Genomic DNA, 14534 nt, shown 5'->3' with positions numbered 1-14534 from the left:
TCCGCTCACTGACCGTCCATCGTGTGCCATGCAGTGCTCTAGGTCCTGGGACACTCCCTGAGTGAACATATTAGAATCACTATCTGTGTTTACAGGAGACCCACAGGTAGAGTCAGGTACTTTTACTAGACTTTAGGCCCGTGCAGAGAAAGCCAGAGGCACAGTTTTGTAGGGAGATTACACAATAAACAGGACTGATCCAGCTCCTCCCCTTGCCCACTCCCTCCTCATCACCTGATCCCACCTCTCAGCCAGAATATTAAAAGGTCAGTCCGATCGTCCTCAGCATCCTCAGGAGCCCTCCTGCAAGGCCACGAGGATGAGCCGGCTCTGCCTCTCCGCAGCCCTTCTCTTCCTCCTGGTTATCCTGGTGGACAGCACCCCGGTGTATGAACACCATGCCCAGGACCAAGGTAGGTCCGGACTCACCTCTCCTGTACAGACTGGAGGGAAATGATGGAAGTCCATGGAAGTGGGCGGGGCAGGTGTGGGATGGGTGCTGCCAACCCTTTCTGGATTTCTCCTGTCACGTTAGGCAGGATTTTGGTTTGTTTAGGTTTTCTGCCTTGGGCTTACTGGCTATGCGATGACATTGTCTAGTTACGAGGGCTACTCTGGTTGCCGTGTGTGGGCTTCTCATTGTGCTGGCTTCTCTTGATGCAGAGCAGGGGCTTGAGGCATCTGGGCTCAGTAGTTGTGGTTCACCTGCTTAGTTGCAATGAGGCATGTGGAATCTTCCCAAACCAGGGATCAACCCTTGTTCCCTGCATTGGCAGGTGGATTCTTAACTACTGGACCACCAGGGAAGACTGAAGTTGCAAGCTTTGAACTCTGCTGACATTATGACTCTCATGAGGAAATATATTAAATATATGTATATATATATATATATATATATACATCCCACCTAAATATAAGAGTTTTAGGAGGCCTTAGCCATGTCATGAGAAGGATCAAATATGGATCTTTTTATTACTATACTATAGTGAGGTTCAGGGACAAGGCAGGGACCAGGAATAGAGAGTCTCACAAATGGGGTTCCTAACCACCTAAATTTATCAGTTTAGGAACCCCATTTGTGAGACTCTCTATTCCTGGTCCCTGCCTTGTCCCTGAACCTCACTATAGTGTAGTAATAAAAAAATCCATATTTGATCCTTCTCATGACATGGCCAAGGCCTCCTAAAACTCTTGGAATTTGCTGACTTTATAGGTTATGAGATGAGTAACTAAAAGGTGACTCAAGATACCTTCAAGATGGGGCTGGTCTCCAAGAAACCTCAAACACCCATTTAAAGGGTACAGTTTCCACCACCTCTCACTCCAGCACCTCTGAGGACAGGGGAGGGAACTGAGAGTGAGATCAATCACCAATGGCAGATAATCCAACAAATATGCCTGTTTACTGAACCCTGGAAAGAAGTACATAACTACTGGGTTCGGAGAGCTTGCACGATGGTGGACACAGGAAGATGCTGTGAAAGTACTGGGCTCATTAGAGCATGGAGCTGGGCACACGTCCACTTCCCCTTTGCCTGCACATCTCCTCCTTTGTGCTGCCTTGAGTTTTATTTTGTATATTAACCTGGGAATAGCAAGCAAGGTTTTTCCTAGGTTCAGCTGCCAGTTCTATTTAGTAGTTGAATTTGAAGGTGGGGTCATAGAGGCCCCGATTTTAGCCATTTGGTCACAAGCACGAGTGACTCAGGACCTCATGGCTGGCATCTGAACCGAGGAGAGTCTGCAGAATCTGCAGTAACTCCATGGATATGAAACAGAAGTGAATTTCTTGTTGGGCACCCAGCGGCTGTTTGGGAATTGGTTGCTATTGGTAGAGGCACCACATATTTGGTGTCAGGGAAACCTAGACTCACTCTCGGCTATGGTCTCGGGGCTGAAGTGATGCTCCAAAAGTGGGGAGAAATGAAAGTACACATGGCACCCTGAAACTGTTCTCAGTTTTCTGTATCTTCAGAGTTCCTGGCAGAATCAGGCAGTGTATCCAATGTGTTGTACATGGTAGTATCTTCTTCTGGCCCTGCCACCCACATGCCATGTTTCCTGGGCAACTCATCTGCAATTTTCTCATCTGAACAGGGGATACATGTTACATGGGGTTTTGAACAGATTTGTTGTTTTCCTTCAGTTGCTCAGTTGTGTCCAACTCTTTGCGACCCCATGGACTGCAGCATGCCAGGCTTCCCTGTCCTTCACCAACTCCCGGAGCTTGCTCAAACCCATGTCCATTGAGTCAGTGATGCCATCCGACCATCTCATCCTCTGCCATCCCCTTCTCCTCCTGCCCTCAATCTTTCCCAGCATCAGGGTCTTTTCCAGTGAATCAGCTCTTTGCATCAGGTGGCCACAGTATTGGAGCTTCAGCTTCAGCATCAGCCTTTCCTGTGAATATTCAGGGTTGATTTCCTTTAGGATTGACTGGTTTGAATAGATTACCAGTCATGAATATAAAGAGGTGAAACACATTTCAACTCTTTGCAGGTAGTGAACTTTGTGCATTTTTAACCGAGATGTGTTAATCTGAAAATAATTTGTCTACCTATTGGTCCTGGGCAAGAAAGAATATTGGGGTGTCAAATAATGAGTATTCCTTTCTTTATGAAAAATAACCAGAAAGACCTGGGATGAGTGAGCAGGGCAACTGCAGAGAAAACAAGAAACACAGCCGTGGGACCAAGGCTGACACAGTATTAGTAAAGTCTCCAGGCCCTTTCCCTTGTCCCCTTTGACTATTATTTTATTATACATATTTGTTTCCTGCCTTGTCCACTGTTGACTATTCTTTTATTCTCCATATTCAATCCTTGCCTTGGTTCATGGCCCAGGTCTCCTGAAACTTTCTGAATTTACTATCTTTCATAGGTCTGGAGACAAGCCATAGACGGGGACCTGAGAAGCGTTCACCAAAAATAGCATCCAAGATGATTAAAAATATCATCCATGGTGTGGCTAAAGGTTTGAACTTCCTGCATTTCTGGGGAGAGGAGAGGACACAGATTGAGAACAGTCACCATGAGCCAATGATTCAATCAACATGCCTGTTTAATGAAACCTCAATAAGAATCCATAAATATGGGCATTCAGGGAGCATTTGGGGTGGTAACACACGGCGGTGATGTGAGGGTCCTGTGTTCTCTAGGACATGGAGGCTCCCCACACCTCCACTTCCACTTTCCCCTGTACATCTCACTCACATTGCTGTGCCAAGATTTATCCTTTATGATAACATGAGATCCCTATGAGAGTGGCCTTCCCGAGTCTGGTCATCAGATCTATTGCGTTATTGAACACCGAGGTGGGGTAATGGAACTTCCCAGTTTTGGACACTTTGTCAAATCATAAGTGAATCAGGACAACATGGCTATCATCTGAGCTGAGGACAGTTTGAGCCCTCAACGTGCAGAATCTGTGCTAACTCCTCTGACTTCTTATCAGAATTCAATTGTCTTCTTGGACACCCAAAGGGTGTTTGGAGGAATTGCACGCTGTTTCTAGAGACCACAGATTTGGTGTCAGGGAAACCCAGACTCACTCTCCCTGTGCTTTGGGAGCTCAGGTGAGTCCTGGGACAGGGGAGGAATGAAGGTAGCACACTGTACCCGGAAGCTCTTACCAGTTATCAGTATTTTCAGAGTTTCTGGGAGACTAGGATAGTACATCAAATGGATTGTGACAGGGCAGTATTTGTCCTGACCCTGCCACCCACATGCCATTGTCCTGGGGAAACTCATCTGTAGTTTCTTCATCTGAACAGCAGATACCTGTTGTTACATGGTTTCTTTGAACATATTACCAGTCATAAATACAAAGAGTTTATTCATGTTTCATGGCCAATTTTGCTCATTTTCCACCAGGATATGTTCACTTGAAAAGATATTTCTACCTACTACTTTGGGGCGAGAAAGGATATTTATGTGTCAAATAATGATTATCCCTCTGTTATAATAATAAATCACAAAGACCTGGGACCACCGAGCGGAGCAATTGCAGGGAAAGCATGAAACGCAGCCCTCGTGTGGCTGGCTCCTGGGACAAGGCTGATATAATATTATCAAAGTCTCCAGACCTTTTCCCTTGTCCACTTTTGACTATCCTTTTATTATCCATACTTGAACCTTGTCCTGGTTCATGGTCTAAGACTCCAGAAAATTGTGGAATTTTTGTCTTTCATAGCTGCCAAGATTGCCAAAACGGGATCCAATGTAGCACGTGAAGTGATTAAAGCAGTCCATAAAGGAATTAAAGGTTTGAACTTTCTGCCTCTATGGGGGAAGGGGAGGGAGGGCACTGAGATTGAGATCAGTCACCACTGGCCAATGATTCGATCAATATGTCTATTTAGTAAAACCTCAATAAAAATCCAGACTATTGGCATTCAGAGAGCTTTTGGGATGGTAACAAAAGGAGGTTATAGGAGGGTGCTCATCTAACCAGGGCATGGAGGCTTCACACATCTCCACTCCCTCTTTGCCCTACAGATCTCCTCCAGTTCATTCTTTCTGAGTTTTACCCTGTACATTGATTGAGAACAATAAGGGTTTTCCCGAGATCAGTCGCCGGTTCTACTGATTATTGTGCATGGAGGTGGGGTCACGGAAACTCTCATTTTTCGTCACTTTGTCAGAAGCGTGAGTGACTCGAGACCACATGTCTGGCTTCTGAAGAGAGGACAGTCTGTGCCTCAACCTGTGGCATCGGCCCAAACGCCGCAGATTTTGTGTCAGAAGTCAACTAACTGTGGTTCTCCCACTGGGTGCTGGGAACCGGATGGTGTTAGTACAGAAACCACATATTTTGCTTCAGGAAAAAACACAGACTCGCCTTCCCTTGTGATTTGAGGGCTCACATGAGGCTTGGGGAGAAGTGAGTAGGGAAAGTAGGACACTGTACCCAGAAACACTTCCCAGTTATCTGTATTTTCAAGTTCCTAGCAGAACCAGATAGTGTATCAAATGGGGTGTGACCTCTTGGTATCTTTTCCTGACCCTACTACCCACATGCTTGTGTCCTGGGGCAAGTCATCTGCAGTTTCCTCATCTGAACAAGGGAAACATGTTACGTGAATTCTTTGAATAGATGACGAATCATGAATATAAATAGTTTATTCACATTTCATGGCCAGATTTGTCCATTTTCCACTATGGTGTATTTTAATCTGAAAAAAATTTCTCTGCCTACTTGCTTTGGACAAGTAAAAATATTTCTTTATCAAATAATGGTTATTCCTCTATTATTAAAACTAATCAAAAGATGTGGAACCATGGAGGAGAGCAACTGCAGGGAGAGCAAGAAAGCCCTTGTGTGGTAGGCTGTGGGACCAAGGCTGATACAATATTGCTAAAGTCTCCAGGCTCTTCCCCTTGTCTTTTTTTGACTGTTATTATCTTATCCATGTGTGATCCTTATCCTGTTTCATGAACCAGGCCTCCTGAAACTCTTGAAATTTACTTTCCTTCATAGATCACATGATGACTTCCGGAGCACCACTCGAGAACCATACTGTAGAAGAGTTCCCAACACTCAATACTCAATACTTAATACTCAGTGAGAAGAATAAAGGTTTGTACTTTCTGTACCTCTGGGGAGAGGAAAGGGCCCTGAGACTCAGGTCAGTCACCACTGGCCAATGATTCAATCAATAAGCCTATTTCTTGAAACCTCAAAAAATATATAAATATTAAAGTTCAGCGAGTTTCCTGGGTGGTGAACACAAGTATGTGATGTGAGGGTGCTGTGCTCGCTGAGGCTTGGAGGCTCCACACACCTCCACTCCCCCTTTGCCCTGCACATCTCCTCCATTTCACTGTTTGTGAGTGTTTCATGTATATTCATCTGAGAACAGTTAGTAAGGGTTTTCCTAAGTTTTGACATCAGTTCCACTCAGTTATTAAACTTGGAACTGGGGTCATAGAACCTCCACATTTTAACCGTTTGGTCACAAGTATAAGTAACAAGGGATCACACGACTGGCACTAAAGTGAGGACAGTCTTGAGCCCTTGACCTGTGGGATCAGCACGAACTGTACGGATTTCATATCAGGCGTCAATTGACTGGCGGACGCCCAGCAGCTATCTGGGGAATTGGCTGGTGTTGGTAGAGACACTACATATTTGCTGTCAGGATTTAACCCAAGCTCACTCTGCCCTGTGATGCGGGGGCTTAGGTGAAGCTTGGGATGCAAAAGTAATAAAAGTAGGACACCGCATCCAGAAACTCTTACAAGTAAGCTGTATTTTCCGAACTCCTGGTAGAATCAGGTATTGTAATTGATGGGTTGTGACACCATAGTTACTTGTCCTGACCCTATCACCCGCATGCCTGTGTCCTGGGGCAAGACATCTGCAATTTCCTCATGTGAACAGGAGAAAATGTTACATGAGCTCTCTGAACAGTTTACCAGTCATGAATATAAAGAATCTGTTCACATTTCATGACCAGTTTTGCCCATTTTCCACCAATGTGTTAATCTGAAGAACTTTATCCTTGCAAGAAAACATATTGAGGGCTCAAATAATGCTTATACCTCTATTATTAAAATAAGCAGAAAGACATGGGACCATTGAGCAGATCAACTTCAGGAGCGCAAAAACACAGCCCTTGTGTAACCACACATGGGATCTAGGCTGAGAAAATATGAGTCAAGTCTCCAGGCCCTTTCACTTGTCCTCTTTTGACTATTATTTTATTATTCATATATTTGATCCATATTTGATCCTTGTCCTTCATGGTCCAGGCATCCTGAAACTCTTGGAATTTACTTTCTTTGCTAGGTCATGAGACCACCTCGGGAAAGCAACCCAAAGAAACCTCAGGGACTGGGTTGTCTGCCAAAAAACTCAAACACTGATTTGGAGGTTGGAAATTTCACCACTTTCTTGTCAGCCCCTCTGGGGAGAGGGGCAGGCTCGGAGATCGAGATCAATCAGCAATGGCTGCTAATTCAGTCAAAGTGGCTATCTATTGAAAACCTCCATAAAAATCCATAAATATTTGGGTTCAGAGGCTTCAGAGTTAACGATCACCAGGACAGACTATTTTATTATCTTCTCAGGATACTGACTGTTAGAGGGAGATTGACCTTTATGTTGATGTGCCCCATCATCAAGGTGATTTTGTACTAAAAGGAATTCAGTTATACCCATTCTATTTGATGACCTTGCACTTGTGGAGAGAATGAAAACGGGAGTTAGTAAGTCCCTATAAAGCACTGTTCTTGGGGATGGGGGCACAGCTATCAAAAAAAATGGCGAAATAATTTGCCTTCTTGGAGGGTGACCTAAAAATAGCTAAGGGGAGAAATCCTATGGTAGGTTATCAGTTTCTTGAAGGTAGAGAGTGAGGCAGAGAAAGGATGCTGATCTTTTTCTATACAGGGTCAAGGAAACCCTCTGTGATAAGGAGGCACTGAACAGAACTGCAGGAGTAACATGCCTGGTTGTGTCTGAGCAGCAGAAGGGACCAGGGTAGCTGGATATGAGAGGGTTTATATGAGGGGAAAGGAGTGGAAGGGGATGAGGCATAGAAGCCATGGGAGCAGGTCGTGAGGACACTTGTAGGACTTTTTAAGAATCAGAATTTGACTCTCAGAGAAAAAGGGACTCACTGAGGGATTGGTCGTGATGGAGCTATGCGAAAGGACAGAATAATAACAGAATCCCTGAGGCTGCTGTGCAGAGAGCGGCCTCGAGGGCACAAAGAGCAGAGACAGGGCCCCAGAGAGCAGGGTGCTGTGCTTGTTCTCATGGGGTGTGTGTCTGTGTTATTCCCTGGGTGGATCCCAGGCCTCTCAAATAACATGAATGTCTTGCTCTGCTGAAGTTTCTGTGGAGGCTTCATTACCTAGTCATGATGCATTAAATCATTAGCCACTGGAGACTGTTCAACAGACAGCTCCATTACCCTCCCTGAGGTTGAGCGAAGGAGAGGAGCAGTGGACAGAAGACCAGGGGAAGGGCAGGAATGAAGGTGCCCACCCTCCTGTAGGCAGTCCTTTCCTGTGCAATCAGAGCCCATTCTGGGCTCATTAGGGTCTTTCCAAACTCAACCACTTCACATACCAAAAGACATCTTTATTGTTCTCAACACAAAAGAAATACCAAGATTTTTAGGAAAAGTGTCAGGAAAACGATGAAAAAACCAATATGTATATTTCTCCTTATATACACAGTATATAGTATCAATATTCAATTTATAGAATCCCCATGAGGTAACTGAGGTAAGCACAGTGTTGTGTTTTCTCCATGCCTTTTTCCATTATAGTGTGATTCCTTCACAATTTTTATTAACGATGGGAAGTTTTTCCCGTACACATAACACAGAGAATATTAATAGTATTATAAAACTCAGGTATCCAGACCCAGTAATTATTGACATATAGGGAATATTTTTTACCTTTGTCCTTGTGTTGTTGTAGAGTCGTAGAGTTTGTTGTTTTTTTTTTTCTTTTTTGAGCATTTATGTGTTTATTTGGGTGGGCTGGTTACTAGTTGTGGGTCCCAGGCTGAGTAGTTACGGCCTGTTGACTTAGTGCCTGCAGCATTTGGGACTTTAGTTCCCTGACAAGGGATTGAACCTTGGACTCATGCATTGGAAGGTAGATTCGTAACCACAGGATCACCAGGGAATCCTATAGAAGTTTTAAGGCTATTCAAAGGCATTATACCAAATTCTCTTAAAAGACTTCATGAGGAGATATACATTTGTACATGATTACTATATCATGTCACCCCTAGCAACATTCATAATTCTGTCCAAAAAAGGAGGTTTTCAAATGGGCTTTTCAATTAGACCATCCCCCACAACCCTAACATCCTCTATTCCAAACAAACTGGTGGTTCTAGTTGTTGTCTTTGTATGGAGCTGTGACGACCGTCCTCATAACTGATGATTGCCCCCTCCTTCCAGCAGATTCTAGGCCTGCCTTCTGCCTGGAGCCTAAAGTAGTAGGTCACGGCAAGGCCTCGAGGCCCAGGTACTTCTACAATGCCAAGACCGGTCACTGTGAACAGTTTTTATATGGCGGTTGCGGAGGAAACAAAAACAACTTCCTAACAGAAGAGGCGTGCGTGAAGACCTGCGGTCACGGGGCAGGGTCCCTGTGGTAAGACAGGGGCCAGGGCACAGGAGGAGGGGGAGGGCTGGGGACAGAGGGGGAGCTCAGGGGACCACACACCCTTCACCCCGCACAGTGTCTTCCTCCTCGCTGCTGCCAGGAGAAGGGGCCGCAGTGTCCTGTGATCACACACTGAGCGAGTTCTCCAGGGAGAGAAGGGCAGAAGGTCAAGTCCTGATGCCTCTTTGTGATCATCTCAGCCTGATCACATGCTCCCCTTTCTCAGTTGGGGACACTGATTCAGCCACCCTCCAGGGCAGGTCTGCAGTGCTCCTGAGCACCCCACCTAGGCTTGGAAAGTTCACTTCTTTCTTGTAGGCCGTTCGGGTCATGAGGACTCTGGTTCTACGTTTTTTGGAAAATCTAGGATCTGTCAAGATGACCAGTGTCCAGGTCTGGGGCTACAAATGATGGCACTTACCAAGTTCCTTTCTTTTTGCAGAGGACACGCCAAGAGCGTCTCCCAGAAAATGTGACATCCGAAGAGGACCCCTGTAGGGCTGGGCTGTGGCTGTCTAAACTGTTCAGTCTCCTTGCAGTTCTTCTCTCCCCTACCCTCCACAGCAGAGCCTGCCTATTTCCTCTCCTCCATGGTCTACATGCCTTTTCTGTCTCATCCAGTTGGCTCTCAGTACCATGAGAACATGTCTTCCTTTTATCCCAAGCACTTAGCACAGTTCCTGACACCAAAGAGACAGTTGTATTTGAGGAAGGAAGGAAGGAAGGAATGTAGGAGCACATTCCTCATGACCAGAGTAACTACAGAGCAGTTTATCACAGGATTTTTGTTTTCACCCCCATTCTCATGGCATCCTCACCTTCATCCCCCTGCCTACCATCACTGCTCTCCTTGTGGGTGGCCAAGGTGGAATTTCCAGCATCCAGTTTTCAGCATCCATACTGACAGAAGAGTTTGGGATAAAGAAGCCCCTAAGCCCCAGAATGATGTTGCATTTTCCTTTCTGTAGCTTCACTGTGGATTATATTTTAATAAATGCATATGAAAATTAAACTGGAGTGGAGCCTGTTGTTTGCAACTACAAACCTTAACCAATAAGGTCCATGGAAATAGTGGTCCTTCTCACTGTTCTGCAGAGCAGTGGGCACCTCCCATTTCCCTGTCCAGAGACCGTGCCCTACCAGGTACAGGAAGCAAACCCATTATAGCATCATTGATCTCTTAGTAGCCACACCAAGCTACACAGAAACGTGCTAGACACACACTCAACGTGACAGCTTTTATTTCATTCTTCTAAGTTCAGTCAAGTTTGGGAGCATGTTGTCCTCCTGGACTCTCAGAAGGAGAATGGGCATGAGGCTCAGCTGTTCACTTGTCTAGGAAATCTGATTCCCTGGTGTCACATGTGGGGAGGGGGCTTCTTAGTTCAGTTACAGAAAGACAACTACCCTTTAGTGCCTCAGGCTCTGTGTTAGCATTTTCCCTGCATTTTTCTATAATCTTCCTAAGAGTCCTTCGAGGGAGGAAATGGAGGCACGGAGATGACACTTAGCTGCTGTACTCATTTCCTAACATGACGGCTTCCCAGTCTCTCAAGTAGATCCACTTTGATGACGTTTTCCAGCTCTGCCTCTGGGAAGATGTAGGACGGAGGCACCTTGCGAAAACAGAGAGTATCTGTTTCACGACAGATGAGTAAAGTGAGGCGTGGGGACCACAGCAAGCACAGTAATGAAAAAAATGAGAACACAGATGGTGCTGGTGCGGTTACTCACTTCCTCAGAGTCTTGGGCAAATTTCTCAGCATCTCTGAGTTTTCCTTTATTCAGTTATAAAACAAGGATAACAATCTTACTTCTTAATACTTCTAGCCAGAGACCAGTAGAAACACCCCTGTTCCCAGTTGAACTCATTGGGCTTATTACTCACTGCAGCAAGGAACAGGAATCATCCTGGAAAACAATATGCTGTCTTATTAAGAAAATGTTAGAAAGAACTTATAGGATGTGGGCGATATTAGGTGATTTGGTAGAAGGTTTTAGGAAGATGTCTTTGCTCTGGATGAAGGCTGTGAAGAGGTGGGGTAGTTCTCTGACTGGGTATCGTAATCTTAAATCTAAGAAGCGAAGGCTTGATAGAGGCTCTGAGAGCTGTACTTCGTCAAGAAGTAGCAGTCATTCAAGATAGGAAGGTGCTTTGATCATATCGGTGCTTTCTGTAATTTAGCCCCTTTTGTCAATGCTCAAATATGATTATCCAGTGTACTATTTTTTATAGATCTTTCACAAACACGGAATGGCCTCATCTGATGTTGAAGTTCTGTAAAATGTTTATGTTGAGCAGAAGAACATAAGGACCGTTGTGGTACCAGCTCAGGTCTTGGAACTCAGAGGTTGCTCTTCTCTTTCTCTATCAACCTCATAGAGTCATGATGAGAATAAAGGAGTTGTATTTGTTAAATGCTTTGTCTGTCCAAGTACTGGCAGAGTAACCATTTAATGAATGTCAGATAGATAAGAGTAATAGTAATACTGCAAATATATAAGTTCTTTAACTTTTATCAATAACTATTAATTTATAGCAGTATTAACTTAGAGATACCAAGGAAATATTTCATGCAAAGATGGGTACAATAAAGGACAGAAATGGTATGGACCTAACAGAAGTAGAGGATATTAAGAAGAGGTGGTAAGAATACACAGAAGAATTGTACCAAAAAAAATTATTAATGACCAGATAATCACGATAGTGTGATCACTCACCTAGAGCCAGACATCCTGGAGTGTGAGGTCAGGTGGGCCTTAGGAAGCATCACTACAAACAAAGCTAGTGGAGGTAATGGAATTCCAGCTGAGCTTTTTCAAATCCAAAAGCTAATGCTGTTAAAGTGTTGCACTCAATATGTTCGGCAAATTGGGAAAATTCCAAATTTCAGCAGTAGCCACAGGACTGGAAAAGGTCAGTTTTCATTCCAGTCCCAAAGAAGGGCAATACCAAAGAACGTTCAAACTTTGCAGCCAACTGCATTCATTTCACATACTGGCAAGCTAATGCTCAAAATCCTTCAAGCCAGGCTTTAACAGTACATGAACCGAGAACTTCCAGATGTTCAAGCTGGATTTAGAAAAGGCAGAGGAACCAGAGATCAAATTGCTAACATCCACTGGATCATAGAAAAAGCAAGAGAATTCCAGAGAAATATTTACTTCTGCTCCATTGACTACGCTAAACCCTTTGACTGTGTGGATCACAACAAACTGTGGAAAATTCTTAAAGAGATGGGAATACTAGACCATCTGACCTGCCTCCTGCGAAACCTATATGGAGGTCAAGAAGCAACAGTTAGAACCAGACATGGAACAACAGACTGGTTCCGAATTGGGAAAGGAATATGTCAAGGCTGTATATTGTCACCTTGCTTATTTAACTTATATGCAGAGTACATCATGTGAAATGCTGGGCTGGATGAAGCTCAAGCTGGAATCAAGATTGTTGGAAGAAATATCAATAACCTCAGATATGCAGATGACACCACACTTACGGCAGAAAGTGAAGAGGAACTAAAGAGCCTCTCAATAAAAGTGAAAGAGGAGAGTGAAAAAGTTGGCTTAAAACTCAACATTCAGAACACAAAGATCATCGCATCCAGTCCCATCACTTCATGGCAAATAGATGAGGAAACAATGGAAACAGTGACAGACTTTATTTTCTTGGGCTCCAAAATCACTGCAGATGGTGACTACAGCCATGAAATTAAAAAACGCTTGCTCTTTGGAAGAAAACCTATGACAAACCTAGACAGCATATTAAAAAGCAGAGACATTACTTTGCCAAAAAAGGTCCGTCTAGTGAAAGCTATGGTTTTTCTAGTAGTCATGTATGGATGTGAGAGTTGGACCATAAAGAAGGCTGGGTGCCAACAAATTAATGCTTTCAGATTGTGGTGTTGGAAAGGACTCTTGAGAGTCCCTTGGACAGCAAGGAGATCAAACCAGTCAATCCTGAAGGAAATCAACCCTGAATATTCATTGGGAGGACTGATGCTAAAGCTGAAGTTCCAGTACTTTGGCCATTTGATGCAAACAGTCAACTCACTGGAAAAGACCCTGATGCTGGGAAAGATTGAAGGCAGAAGGAGAAGGGGACGACAGAGGAAGACATGGTAGGATTACATCACCGACTCTATGGACATGAGTTTGAGCAAGCTCTGGGAGCTGGTGATGGACAGGGAGGCTTGGTGAGCTGCAGTCCACGGGGTCGCAAAGAGTCAGACACGACTGAGCGACTGAACAACAGCAACCCAGCTGCCAACTGGACCTTCAGCCTCGTGCACTGCAGTTCACAGCTTTCTTCTGGCGCACAGACAGCCCCCAAGCCAGAAGCTAGCAACAACAACTACAACCTTTAAAGGCAGCTACTAAAAGACTTCAATATTCCGGCCTAACAGGGAGGAAGTGTGCGCAGCTTCTGGCAGAGAGCGCACTTCCTCAGGCGGCCACCAGAGGGCCATATAGAGCGGTTTCTGACGGCTGAGGAGCAGGTTGGGGTGTTTGTGTTCAATCCTATCGGACTCTTGCCACCCCTATAGACTGCAGCCCTCCAGGCTCCTCTGTCCATGGGATTCTCCAGGCAAGAATACTGGAGTGGGTTGTCGTTTTTCTTCTCCAGGGCATCTTCCCGACCCAGGAGTCGACCCTAGTCTCCTGCATCTCCTGCATTGGCAGGCGGATTCTTGACAACTGAGCCACCTTGGAAGCCCCAAGGAACAGGTGACTTGATCCCAAAGAGAACCAGCAGAAACTCCCAAACCCACCTACATTTTCGAGACACCAGAAGGTCAAATAAAGGGCAGCATGGGGTGGGCAAGGGACTCAAACTGAGTGAGGCCTGTCACTGAAGGAAAGGTGCTTTAGGTTACCTCTGAGGAAGAAAGGGACCATTTCAGGAAACAGTGCCACTTTGGACAGTGGGGAACTTCCTGAAGGGGATATGAAATATGACATCCCCCCAAAATGCTTATTTGTCCCTTTTTTAAATGCAGTGGGCCGCACATTTTAAAAACTGAGAACAAAGGAAACTAATACTCCATGTTCTTTTAAAAGTGTGTTGGTTTGAGGAGTTCAAAGAACTTTACACCAAAATCAATGTAACTGTCAAAATAGCCGAGTCCTTGTTTTCCTTAAAACAGATATCAGCACCTTATTTTGCAAAGAAAGAAACTTTGGCTCAGAGAGGCGAAAGGACTTGCCCAAGATCACACAGCAACATCCACATCTGCTGAAAGCCAAACTCTTCTGATGAATCTGTAACATTAAACTGTTATAAAATAATAATTAATATTATTAATTATCAAATGTTAACAAGTATTAATGAAAATTATTAGTAATAATTTGTGCTTTATTTGCTCCTATTAGTGTTATCAGACCAGTTATTCACTGAGGGCT

At 44.5% G+C, this 14534-nt stretch overlaps 1 protein-coding gene across 1 annotated transcript; it reads left to right on the top strand.

Moving 5' to 3' along the window:
• The first annotated feature begins 319 nt into the window (after positions 1-319).
• On the top strand, positions 320-9123 carry LOC145530991 (trophoblast Kunitz domain protein 1-like). The gene is made up of 5 exons (XM_081552309.1): positions 320-413; positions 2881-2973; positions 4192-4263; positions 5479-5577; positions 8924-9123. Exons 1-5 carry the CDS (start codon positions 320-322, stop codon positions 9121-9123), a joined length of 558 nt encoding a protein of 185 aa, XP_081408435.1.
• The last annotated feature ends 5411 nt before the right edge of the window (positions 9124-14534 follow it).

Source organism: Giraffa tippelskirchi, chromosome 13 (genome assembly GCF_054371585.1).
Source record: "Giraffa tippelskirchi isolate mGirTip1 chromosome 13, T2T-mGirTip1v1.2.pri, whole genome shotgun sequence".
Classification (NCBI taxonomy): domain Eukaryota; kingdom Metazoa; phylum Chordata; class Mammalia; order Artiodactyla; family Giraffidae; genus Giraffa; species Giraffa tippelskirchi.
Note: the sequence above shows the minus strand (reverse complement) of the source record. Positions and strands in the feature narration are given on the sequence as shown.